Source organism: Micropterus salmoides, unplaced genomic scaffold, assembly GCF_014851395.1.
Source record: "Micropterus salmoides isolate LMB-PRFRI ecotype aquatic unplaced genomic scaffold, ASM1485139v1 Ms_hic_scaffold_6, whole genome shotgun sequence".
Classification (NCBI taxonomy): domain Eukaryota; kingdom Metazoa; phylum Chordata; class Actinopteri; order Centrarchiformes; family Centrarchidae; genus Micropterus; species Micropterus salmoides.
Genome location: NW_024044348.1, coordinates 39,200,937 through 39,214,591, shown reverse-complemented (window position 1 = coordinate 39,214,591; position 13,655 = coordinate 39,200,937). Strand labels below are relative to the sequence as shown.

At 43.3% G+C, this 13,655-nt stretch overlaps 1 protein-coding gene across 1 annotated transcript in view; it reads left to right on the top strand.

Moving 5' to 3' along the window:
- The window catches only part of tpcn2 (two pore segment channel 2), a 33,287-nt gene that overhangs the window by 3,818 nt on the left and 15,814 nt on the right, over window positions 1-13,655 (top strand). The window contains exons 2-7 of the mRNA XM_038701013.1: window positions 3,192-3,247; window positions 4,583-4,659; window positions 6,814-6,991; window positions 7,156-7,272; window positions 11,539-11,645; window positions 13,253-13,325. Of these exons, the coding sequence (XP_038556941.1) occupies window positions 3,192-3,247; window positions 4,583-4,659; window positions 6,814-6,991; window positions 7,156-7,272; window positions 11,539-11,645; window positions 13,253-13,325 (608 nt within the window). The remainder of the gene's footprint in view (window positions 1-3,191; window positions 3,248-4,582; window positions 4,660-6,813; window positions 6,992-7,155; window positions 7,273-11,538; window positions 11,646-13,252; window positions 13,326-13,655) is intronic.

Here is a 13,655-nt window from a genome sequence, read left to right as displayed (position 1 = left end):
GATATTGTTCATTATATGGATAGTTCATGTCAGTGTTGTTGGTCAGACTAGAGGATTTCTCTGACAGTGTCTCTCGGGGGAGATTATTTCATTATTGCTGCTACAAAGTGTGAGAAGTGCAGCGCACACTTGTTTGTCTCTGTGGTGTGTGTTGGCTAGGTGTGTTTCAGGAGTGTTGCAGCCGTTTAAAGTGTTGCCCTGTCAGTGGCAACCACCACAACGACTATGACCCATCCTGCTGTGGCGCGTCGAGTCAGCAGCACCAAATGTGTGTGTGTGTGTGAGGGTGCGGGTGTGTGTGGTCACAACTGAGTCATCACAAACTGTCTATAACTTTTCCATTCAGCAGTTACATAGTCAGTGAACATGATCACCAGTCAGCATGTGGTACAAGGCTTTGCTGTGTGATAGCCTCTATCTCTGATACCTTCTACTCTACTTACTGTTATATGACTGTATTCTGTTTTAACACACATTCAACCTTCCCCGTCATCATTTGTGAGTGCTTACCGTTTTGTCCAAAAATTGTAAAAATTGTTAAAAATAGTCACATCTGAATTGTGCTTCCAAATGTTTCAACAGCAACACCCTATAAAATATATAATAACATAACACAGCACATATGCTGAAGACTATGGACCAGATAATACATCATCACTGTACCAGTGTTGAGTCTGGCTGCACACTTGATTGGTATATCTTGATTTAACTGTTGTATAACATTTTAGAAACATAGTAAGATGCATCACATTTTGCAGAGCCCAAGGTGACGTATTTAAATTGCCTTTTGTATTTGAGCAACAGTCCAAAACCCAAAATAAAATAAATTCTCTTTTCTTAACATAAATCAACATAAATCATAAGGAAAAGCATCCAACATCCATCTTTGACAAGGTGGAACTAGTAAATATCAGGAATTTTATGTGAAAAATTACTCAAACAATTGATTATCAAAATGGTTGCCAATTAATTTTCTGCTGCACTTAGCAATTGAATGACTTATTTATGCAGCTCCACAAAATATTGCAATTAATGGTTCAAATTGTTAACTCAGATTTTTTTACCGATATTTTATTTTGATGTTAGCATTGTCTACACTGCTGTACAATTTTAAAATCATTTTAGACGAATTTTTCAGAAACTAGTGATCTACAGCAATTTTCAGGCACAGCCATCTCCAGGTTCTACAGAGAATGGTCCGAAAAAGAGAAAATACTCAGTGAGCGGCAGTTGTGTGGACGAAAATGCCTTGTTGACGTCAGAGGTCAGGGGAGAATGGGCAGACTGGTTCCAGATGACAGAAGGGAAACAGTAACACAAATAATCGTTACAACCCGTTACAACCAAGGTCTGCAGAATACCATTTCTGAACGCACAACACATCTAACCTTGAAGCAGATGGGCTACAGCAGCACCACACAGGGTCCCACTCCTGTCAGCTAAGAACAGGAAACTGCTACAACAGAAGACTGGAAAAACGTTGCCTGGTCTGATGAGTCTCGATTTCAGCTGAGACATTCAGATGGTAGGGTCAGAATCTGGTGTAAACAACATGAAAGCATGGATCCATCCTGCCTTGTACCAACGGTTCAGGCTGCTGCCGGTGGTGTAATGGTGTGGGGGATATTTTCTTGGCACACTTTGGGCCCCTTGGTACCAACTGAGCATGGTTTAAATGCGACAGCCTACCTGAGTATTGCTGCTGACCATGTCCATCCCTTTCTGACCGCAGTGTACCATCTGCTGATGGCTCCTTCCAGCAGGATAAAGCACCATGTCACAAAGCTCAAATCATCTCAAACTGGTTTCTTGAACATGACAGTGAGTTCACTTTACTCCAGTGGCCTCCACAGTCACCAGATCTCAATCCAATAGAGCCCCTTTGGGATGTGGTGGAACGGGAGATTCTCATCATGGATGTGCAGCCGACAAATCTGCAGGAACTGTGTGATGCTGTCATGTCAATATGGACCAAAGTCTCTGAGGAAGGTTTCCAACACCTTGTTAAAAGTACGCCATGAAGAATTAAGGCAGTTCTGAAGTCCAATCCGGTACTAGAAAGGTATACCTTACAAAGTGGCCAGTGAGTGTATGTACACTGTGTGTGTGTGTGTGTGTGTGTATACACAGAAAGTCATAATTCTGTGGTACATTTGCCAGTTAGCGCGTCAGGGTCAGTAGCTTCATCTGAGATGTTGTGGAGCCAGGTCTCAGGAAGGATGAGGGCACAGCTGTCCCTGATTTCCCGTGACTGGGCTAATCCTGAGTCTCACGTTTGCAGTATTGACTGAATAATGATGAACTCTTCATTGGCTGCTACTGTTAAGCATGTCTGTCCTTTCTCCACTGATTTGTCAGTTAACACCTGCTGGATGTATTTTATTTTAGTGCATATTATCTTCTGTGCTACACTCCAATCAATAACTATAAACAAATATTATAAAATAGTGATAATAAAATGTGTTCCGGTCCTTATCTTGAAAATGTGACATAATTTGAGTTAAAAAAAAACTTCAAATTTCTGTCCAACCATCTCTGACCTAATACCCCAAACTAACCATCCTTTGTTGGGAGTGCCTTGTAGAACGTTTTTACCCGACAGGCCTAAATTAGGACAAATTATCATCCCTGACTGCAATATTACAGGAATCACAGGAAAGCTCAATTTTTACACAAAATATAAAAAGCATTTTCACTTTTACTGTACTACTAAGGGCATGCATTACACTGTGATTCATGATGAGTTCTTAAAGGGGAACTCCACCGATCTTACACACAAAGTCAGTTTAATGTTCATATAGAGTACTACTCAGCCTGTTGAGCTATAAAATTGCGACAGTGTCCCTTTAAAAACTGAAAAACCTTTGCTGTTTGAGTAGAGATACGCCACAGCTTGAAAAGTAAGCCACACCTTTCACTTGCACTCAGTTGATTCCCGGGTTTTCCCAATTTTGACTCAAGAAAAAACAAACCCCATGTCCCAATCCAACCAGTTCTACAGTGAACATCATCTCAGTGACAGTTTCTCTTGTCTGTGTTAGTCAGAAAACATGTTCTGTACATTCTGTTGTACAGGAACTATGTTAAGTTTTTCACTGAGTGAAGGTACACACGGTGAGATTAATTCTGCTTCTGAGACAAAGGAACTGTTCCGATGGTCCTGCCACTTGAACTTGTCTCTCTGTCCACAGATGATGAGAACCTCTACATCCAACAGGCTGTCGTATTCATCGAGGATGCCATACAGGTAATTGCAATGACTTTCCTTACTTATTTCTCTTTTTGTAAATGATAAATGATAAATAAACATAGAAAGACATTAAAATGTACAGGATGGAGTTTGTGAGCTAGATGGGCTGAGTGCAGACACAGAGGGAGGGGTGGAGCTGCGCGGTGAGGGAGAGAGATGAGCAAACGCTGGCAGGACTTTACTGAAACACAAATTAATTAAAATCAAACTATATCGGTATAAACTGTATTGTCTAATTTTATGTCTCTTTTGAAATTACATTGGTACATTTATATACACTTTAAGCTTTATGTGAAAGTTCTGCTTCAGTCCTGCCTTTTCCAACTAAGGAACACTGCAAAAGTCAGACCTTTCTTCCAGTTGAGGTTTGGTGCAGGGGCTGTGTAGCCAGCTGCACCGCCAGGCTCCTGAAGGAAGTAAGAGCCAGAGGGCAGGTCCATAGGAAGGTAATTAAAGCACCGGCCGATGCGGCTGAAAGAAGCTGTGCTGCCAAGTGACCATACATGCTAACCATGAGACACACACCCAGGTCTGATCAGCCTGCGGTGGGCCTATCCTGGCTGAGGGTGTCTTGTGATAAAGTACAGAACACCCAGTGATGTCGAGGTACACAGCTGAAGATGTGTCATAATGGTAGCAACACCAACTAGTGGTCATCTTCAAGAACATTCCCATTCAAGTCATCTGCAGTGTGATACCTAAGGGATTGTAACATCCAGTCCTGCTACTCGATCTACACCTATCTGGATCTCTGTCCTGAAGTCTACCAGCTATTTACAAAAATGAATTAGATTCTAGAACTAGATTAAAAAACACTAGCTCCCTGTCACTAAAGTTTTGCTCTGGACATACAAGGCATTATATGGGCAGGGACCTCTAGCTCTTCCAAGGTCAAGGCTGAACACTAAAGGTTCTCATGCTTTTGCTGTGGTTGCTCCTCAAGTCTGGAAGAGGGGCACACTGATCCAATGCCAGTGGGCGATCCACATTAGATACAGGTTTTCCAGCAGTTATCAGTTACTTTCATCCAATCACAAAGGGCTGCTTAGTTATTCCCATGCAGAGGAATGCAGCACTGCAACCATCTCTGTGTCAGAAGATAACCTGTGTTGAGATTTTGTAATCAGTAGTGGGAGGGAAAAGTCAGATTTGGGAATTTTATACAGCCTCATGTAAAGTCTCAGAGAAGCCAAATCAATCCAGATATTTTAAGCGATCTGTATTGTCCTTGGCTTTTCTTTGTTTGTGCATTAGGACAAATTTGTCCCTTTCTGTTTTGTCTTTCCTGCAAAGCATTTTTGTTGTGATTTAAGTTTGTTTGCTTGCTTATAGTACCGGTCCATCAACCACCGTGTGGATGGCAGCTCACTTCGCCTATATCGATGGTACTACTCCAGGATATGCCAGTGGTAAGTTGCTCAGGCCAAGTCATGTGTGAATAAAACTGGACCTGAGTTTATGTTTGCAATATGTTTTAGGGCCACATTTCTGCAGGGTGAGAAACTTGTTGCTTGTTATTGCCAATGAATTTTTCACTGAAGTCAATCTGTAATGTCACAGTAGGAAAAGTGCAGGGCTAGAAGAAGAAAGAAGGCAAAGTTTTATGATTCACCATCTAGTGAAAATCTGTGTTTACTGTTTACTGATCAAGTGAGCAAAAGCCCCACAAGCAACTTTCTTCTAGAGCCCGACCGATACATCAGGGGATTGGACAGTGGAAAAAGAGTTTCCATGTTCTTCACGGAGAGGTGCGCCACAGTCCAGCACAGCGTTTGCATTTTTAAGTCACATCCAAGCCATCATCATGAGAATTACTGAAGTCAGTCTATAATGTCACAGTAGGAAAAGTTCAGGGGTAGAAGAAGAAAGAAGGCAAAGTTCTTGTAAACTTTACAGAGGAGCAATAGAAAGCATCCTGACTGGAAACATCACTAACTAGCATGGGATGTGGACGGCCCAGGACCACAGGGATCTGCAACGGGTGACTGAAACTGCTCAGAAGATCATTGGTACCAGTACACAACGGTACGCAGTACGGGCACCTCGACGTTTTACTCTTTGGCGTACCGGGACTTCTCCCATGCTGCCGGTACTCTCCTCTGCCCTCTCCATTTCAGGTTCTCTGGGCGCTACGTGTTCTTGCCTGCCTGCTAATCTCTGTTGGCGGTGAGAGACGAGGGAGAAGAGAAGCTTGGGTGCCTTTCAAGCAGCTGTGTGCAGACAGTAGCTTGTCAATGTCACTTTTCGTGAACCGACCAATCACAGCCTGGATGGGGCAGGACATTCAAAAATTTTGACAGATAGGTGTCGTTTAAACTGGGGATGCTGGGGACATGTCAGAATCAGAATGTCCATCACTTTTTGAAAGCTTTTGTTAAAAATGCTGAAAAACAGCTTGCAACAATAAATGTTGAATAACACGAGAAACAATGTACAATAAGAACACATGCAATGCAACTGAAATATAGAAGAAAGAAATGCATTGTCCAAAAGCTGATTACTGAATTTTATTCCATTTTATTTTTATATTTTGAATTTCCACCTGCCACCTTAATTTAGTTTTCCTTCATATAAATAAAGATATTTCTGCTCATATGGGCAGATAATGTCGGCCGGCCGATGTATCGGTCGGGCTCTAGAAGAAATTTGCGTGTGGGGCTTTTGCTCACTTGATCAGTAAACAGTAAACACAGATTTTCACTAGATGGTGAATCATAAAACTATGGAGCCCCTGAAGTCCCTTAAGATTATATTTTGTATCTTGTGGGAACAAGTTATTATCTTGTGCGCGCAAGATAATAACTTGTGAATCTTCAGTGGCTTCATATAAAACAAATTAAATATAATATACAAATCAAATATAGAACTTGGCCGTGATATACTTTTAATCTGTTGTCGATCTTCACTCTTTATGAAACTGTAGTGATGTGATTTATCAGATCAGTCTGATCAGCTGCAGTGTCCAATAAATATAGCATCTATCCAATAAGGGGGTCGGTCAGTAAAAGACTCGTGCATCTTAGCTCCTCAGAGATCGCTACTCACTCCTCTCTCCTCAGAGCACAAATAAGAGCTTTGGGACAGTCTGCAATATGGCGGTGCAGAACAGCTTCCAGTTCAAACTAGGAATCAAGGAGCGAGGAAACGACAAATAAGGGAATTTAGAAGCACACAGTGTGTCAGTGTTCTTTAAGGGGTAGTTCAACATTTGGGAAACGTTTGCTTTCTTGCCAAGAGTTAGATGAGACCATCAATATCTCTTTCATATCTTTCCATTACATCTGATGCTGGAGCCAAGATAGCCTAGCTTAGCATAAAGTGCTGGTAGGTTAACTTTTGGACAGAGCCAGGCTAGCTGTTTCCCCTGTCTTCAGTCTTTATGCTAAGCTAAACTAACTTTCTCCTGACTCTAGCATAACGATATGACAGTGGTATCAGTCTTCTAACTAACTTCTAAGTCATCTAACTCATCAACACATGGAGTTGAATGACAGTTTTCTTTTGTCTAAGCCATATTTCTACTTCCATTTGTCCAACGATTCACCCATCTTTCTCTCCCCCAGGGGCTTGGGCCTAACCATTGCGGTGGTTTTGCTGCTGGCGTTTGTGGAGCGCCCATCCTCCCTGTCTGTGTCTTCCGACCCACGGCATCGCTCTCCGCCTTGGAATCCTCCCTGTGGACTCACCGAGAGCATTGAGATGGTCTGCCTCCTCATCTTCTCTCTTGATCTTGCTGTCAAGGTAAGTACAGCTAGGGTGGAAAACATTTGCTCCCAGGACATTAGCAGCTGTCTGGTTTCGACGTGGAATTTACTACATTGGATGATTCCAAATAATCTTGCCTCTTTTTAAAGTTATTGCCTACTTATTTGTCCATTTGAATCACTGCTTCCCTTTGTCCTCAGAGCTACTTGATTGGCTGGGAGGAATTCAGAAAGAGCAAATGGCTGATTGGCTACACAGTAGTGATTTCAGCCTCCATCATCGACTGGGTGTTGTCTGTCAGCATGGTGTGTGATGAGGTGAGGCTGCCTTCTGTCACGCTTGTCTATGCATGTTGTGCTTAGAGGAGTGTAGTGCATCAAACACCAGTATCCATTAAAGAGAATTAGTGCTCATACAGACGTTAGTCAAAAACATCTTTAGCTTGCAGACAAAGAAAAGCTTTAGATATACAGCATGTTCATAGCTGTAGAAAAGTCAGTGGGATAAACCAACATTTCATTCTTGTCTGTTCTTGTAACTGTGAAGCATCCTCAGTCATGGCCCAATTCAAAGTTTGGACAGTCCAAGACAAGGACAGTCCAAATAAAATTAATAGTTGAATAATAGTTTCAAGTTGAAAAGTGTCCCAGCATGCATTTCAACAAGTAACAGTGTTATCGGAGAATATGAGCCACTTTCACAATTCTTATAATTTTTGTCCTAAAGCTGTTATAATTGTCATCAAATTTCTTAATAAAATTAAGAACTATTTAAATTTAAAATATTTTGTAAATTTATCAAAATGATTCCTACCTGAAAGTTTTACCAGCTGGTCATCTCCGCTGGTCTGGTCTCTGACTGGTCAAGTCAGGACCGCTCCCTGGAGAATGAGAGGGTTGGCTCTATGCAAGGTTCTGACTTTTGTGTGTGCATATGCACTGGATAACAGCTCAAGACCTTCCTGCCTTCTTGGAGTCTCTGGATGCTGTCCTGGAAGGGATTCCAGCTGGGGACAGCTTTGCTGGGAGACTTAAACGGCCATGTGGGTAATGATGGAGAAACCTGGAGGGAGGTGACTGGGAGGAATGGTCTGCCTGATCTAAACCAAAGTGGTGTTTTGTTATTGGACTTCTATGGTGTTATGGATTGGTCATAACAAACACCATGCTCGAACATAAGGCCATTCATAAATGTACTCAGTACTCAGTAAGATCAATGATCAACTGTGTGGTTGTATCATCAATCTGCAGCCTTATGTATTGGAAACTTGGATAAAGAGGGGTCTAACATGTGCTTTGTGGACTTTGAGAAGGCTTACAACCGTGTCCCCTGGGGAATCCTGTGGGGGTACTATGGGAGTATAGGGTCCCGAGGCCATTTCTACGAGGTGAGGAGAGTGTCCAGTTTGGGAACCTCAGAATTGAGTCTCTGCTTTTTGCAGATGATGTGGTTCTGTTGGCTTTATCAGAAAGCGTCAGCAGAAATGTGGCCATTGTACCTGACTGTTTCGGTGAGGAGGGAGCGTAGCCAGAAGACAAAGCTTTCGATTTACCGCTTGATCTATGTTCCAACTCTCATTTAGGGTCATGAGCTGTGGATAGTGACCGAAAAAATCAGATTGTCGATGCAAACGGCTAAAATTAATTTCCGCCATAGGATGACTGGGCTCAGCCTTAGAGATCTGAGGAGGAGCTCTGAGATCTGGAAGGAGCTTTGAGTAGAGCTGCCTCTCTTTCGCTTCCAAAGGAGCCACTTGAGGTGGTTGAAGCATCTGATAAGGATGCATCCAGGGTGCCTTTCTTTTCTCATCTGGCCTGGGAATGCCTTGGAAAGATGTCTGGAATACCCTGCTGGCCCTGGAGATATATAGTACTGTGTATAATATATATATGTATATACATATATACACTGCTCAAAAAAATAAAGGGAACACTTAAACAACACAATGTAATTCCAAGTCAGTCACACTCCTGTGAAATCAAACTGTCCACTTAGGAAGCACCACTGATTGACAATCAATTTCACATGCTGGAATAGACAACAGGTGGAAATTATAGGCAATTAGCAAGACACCTCCAATAAAGGAGTGGTTCTGCATGTGGTGACCACAGACCACTTCTCAGTTCCTATGCTTCCTGGCGGATGTTTTGGTCACTTTTGAATGCTGGCGGTGCTTTCACTCTAGTGGTAGTATGAGACGGAGTCTACAACCCACACAAGTGGCTCAGGTAGTGCAGCTCATCCAGGATGGCACATCAATGCGAGCTGTGGCAAGAAGGTTTGCTGTGTCTGTCAGCGTAGTGTCCAGAGCACGGAGGCGCTACCAGGAGACAGGCCAGTACATCAGGAGATGTGGAGGAGGCCGTAGGAGGGCAACAACCCAGCAGCAGGACCGCTACCTCCGCCTTTGTGCAAGGAGGAGCAGGAGGAGCACTGCCAGAGCCCTGCAAAATGACCTCCAGCAGGCCACAAATGTGCATGTGTCTGCTCAAACGGTCAGAAACAGACTCTATGAGGGTGGTATGAGGGCCCGACGTCCACAGGTGGGGGTTGTGCTTACAGCCCAACACCGTGCAGGACGTTTGGCATTTGCCAGAGAACACCAAGATTGGCAAATTCGCCACTGGCGCCCTGTGCTCTTCACAGATGAAAGCAGGTTCACACTGAGCACATGTGACAGACGTGACAGAGTCTGGAGACGCCGTGGAGAACGTTCTGCTGCCTGCAACATCCTCCAGCATGACCGGTTTGGCGGTGGGTCAGTAATGGTGTGAGGTGGCATGTCTTTGGGGTGCCGCACAGCCCTCCATGTGCTCGCCAGAGGTAGCCTGACTGCCATTAGGTACCGAGATGAGATCCTCAGACCCCTTGTGAGACCATATGCTGGTGCGGTTGGCCCTGGGTTCCTCCTAATGCAAGACAATGCCAGACCTCATGTGGCTGGAGTGTGTCAGCAGTTCCTGCAAGAGGAAGGAATTGATGCTATGGACCGGCCCGCCCGTTCCCCAGACCTGAATCCAATTGAGCACATCCGGGACATCATCACTCGCTCCATCCACCAATGCCACGTTGCACCACAGACTGTCCAGGAGTTGGCGGATGCTTTAGTTCAGGTCTGGGAGGAGATCCCTCAGGAGACCATCCGCCACCTCATCAGGAGCATGCCCAGGCGTTGTAGGGAGGTCATACAGGCACGTGGAGGCCACACACACTACTGAGCCTTATTTTGACTTGTTTTAAGGACATTACATCAAAGTTGGATCGGCCTGTAGTGTGGTTTTCCACTTTCATTTTGAGTGTAACTTCTACAGCTGTGGCTCAGGAGGTAGAGCGGGTTGGCCGTTAATCGGAAGGTCGGCGGTTCAATCCCTGGCTCCCCCTGGTTGCGTGTCGAAGTGTCCTTGGGCAAGATACTGAACCCCGAATTTCCCCTGGCGGCTATTCCGCCAGTGTATGAATGAGTGTGAATGTTAGTTTCTGTTTGAGCACTTAGGCTCAGTGTGTGAATGCAGATGTAGTGTAAAAGCGCTTTGAGTGGTCGAAAAGACTAGAAAGGCGCTATACAAGTACGGAGCATTTACATCCAGACCTCCATGGGTTGATAAATTTGATTTGTGTGATTTTGTTGTTAGCACATTCAACTTTGTAAAGAAAGGAGTATTTAAGGAGATTATTTCATTCATTCAGCCCTGTGATGGACTGGCGACCTGCTCAGTGTGTACCCCGCCTTTCACCCAATGCCAGCTGGGATTGGCTCCACCCTGTACGCAGGATAAGCGGTTGATAAGCGATGGATGGATGGATTTCATTCATTCAGATCTAGGATGTGTTATTTTAGTGATCCCTTTATTTTTTTGAGTAGTGTATATATATATTAGGGCTGACCCTGCATAGTCGAAGATTTAATGCTTCGATGGGCAGAATCTAATTCGGCTGTCAATCAAACAGTCGAAGCTTTGCAGCGAAACAAGGATCATGCCATTTTGGCGATATGGGGGTTCTCAACGTCTGATTTTACAAAGAACTTCCAGTTTTCTCCCTATAAGTTAATATACAATGTATTGCAACATACATTTCAACGTTTAATGCTGTAAATAAATATGTAAAAAGGATATAACTTTCAATAAATGTTGCGTGAATAAATCCAAAATTGTAACCCTAACCCTGGGTCATCATGTGTAAGCGTAGCGTGTATGTGTGCAGTGGCAGATGAGGAACACTTGCTGAAGAGACAGAGCCCCAGCTTCACTGGTGTTGTTCCGAGTTGTCCTCACCTCGCGAGACTTTCGGATAATTTATCACTGTTGATGAACCACATTAAGAATATTTAACTTTTTTATATATATATATATATATATATATATATATATATATATATATATATATATATATATATATATATATATATATATATATATATATACACAAACACACACACACATACATACACACACAGTATAAAATGTGTGTGCAACAACTTTGAACGTGGCCTACTCTGTGTTGAGACAGGCCTAGTGAATCCATGCAAATCAACATGCCACCATGCATTTAAAAAGGGATCTTGTCTTTTCTCTGTTAATCAGAGACTGAGAGTACGGCGACTCCTCCGACCATTCTTCCTCCTGCAGAACTCCTCCCTGATGAAAAAGACACTGAAGTGCATCAAGAGGACTCTGCCAGAGATTGCCAGGTATCGGACTCTTTTTCACTGGACTATCTAAGGTCTATTTATTTATGCATCTATAGAAGTATTTAAGTATTTTTAACTTTATGTTTTCTAATTTAAAGGTACATTGTGTGTTTCCTAGCCATATGCTTCAAACAAAAAGGGGGCAGCTGACTGTGTTTTAGTGTCCGGTAGCACATGCATTAATCTGTTGAAGGGTGTGGTGATGGCGCATAGATAAGATGCTTGCCTTTGGTGTGGGAGACCTGTGTTTGATTCCCACTGTGAGACATCCACCATTGTGTCCCTGAGCAAGACACTTAACCCCTAGTTGCTCCAGAGGCGTGCGACCTCTGACATGTATAGCAATTGTAAGTCGCTTTGGTTAAAAGCGTCAGCTAAATGTAAATGTATGAATTTAAAAATGTGCGCAGTAGATTTGTACAGTTGGAGTAGTTATTTCAGGCATCAGTTGTGTAAAGATGGGGTTAGGTGGATGTTCAGATGTACATGAAACTCTCCCAGTTCAATCATCAGTACAAAAGATGAGAAACTCATCTGGTTCTTTGATGAAAAGTCAGAAGGTACAAGGCACATACCTAAAAATATAAAACTAGAACTCCCAAGGAGAATTTCAGTAAGAATCGTCCACTCACAGAGCTTTAGAATCTGTGGTGTTAACCTCTAACTGTTAGCAGACACTAAAGAAAACTAATAAAACAGTCTGCAGTTTGGATCAGTTTCACACCACAGATTTTCACTTTCAGATTCTGGATCAGATCAGCACTGTCACCAATAGGGGCGGCTGTGGCTCAGGAGGTAGAGGGGGTTGCCCGTTAATTGGAAGGTCGATTCAATCCCTGGCTCCTCCAGGCTGCATGTCGAAGTGTCCTTGGGCCCCGAATTGCCCCTGGTGGCTGTTCGCCAGTGTATGAATGTGTGTGAATGCAGATGTAGTGTAAAAGTGCTTTGAATGGTCGAAAAAACTAGAAAGGCGCTATAAAAATACAGTATAGTGCACAATATCTGCGGTGCAGTGTTTTGTTCCGAGATGTGGCAACACAGCACCTCATGGGTATTGTCATATTTAGAGCCATCCACCATACCTAAACAACTGAAGTTGAAATAAGTAAAACTTGTGATCAATGTGTAAACCTACAGTTTTTTAACTGATTTAAAAGAGATAAAGAATCTCACAAAAGTGAGTACACCCCTCACATTTTGGTAAATATTTGATTATATCTTTTCATGTGACAACACTGACGAAATGACACTTTGCTACAATGTAAAGTAGTGAGTGTACAGCGTGTATAACAGTGTAATTGCCATTAATGCCATTAATGTCTAAACCGATGGCAACAAAAGTGAGTACACCCTCTCTCACTTTTGTTTAGACATTAATGGCTGTGTGATGTGTTATTTTGAGGGGACAGCAAATTTACACTGTTATACAAGCTGCAAACTCGTAAGCAAATATTTACGAGAGGGGTGTACTCTCTTTTGTGAGAGTATACTGTATATTCTTGTATGGAGTGTATCTTTAAAAAATAGAGAAAGATTTAGATTCTTCACTGACTCCCCAAACTTTTCCGCCCCCCACCCTGAATCTGTGTGTTCTCCTGTCTGTGCAGCGTCATCCTGCTGCTGGCACTCCACCTCTGCCTCTTCACTATGATCGGCATGCTGCTGTTTGCTAAAACTGAGGTAAGTTCATGTCTTTGTGGTAACGTCCCGTTAAATACACAGTAATATACTGTACTGCTGACACTTGTGTCGGCATGTGTGTGTGTGTGTGTGTGTGTGTGTGTGTGTGTGTGTGTGTGTGTGTGTGTGTGTGTGTCTGGGCGAAAGGCGGGGTACACCCTGGACAGGTCGCCAGTCCACCACAGGGCCACACATAGACAAACAACCAGTCAGTCACGCACATGCACACCTAAGGACAATTTAGAGTCACCAATTAACAACCTGGTCCGCGTGTCTTTGGATGGTGGGAGGAAGCCGGAGCACCCGGAGAGAACCCACGCAGACACGGGG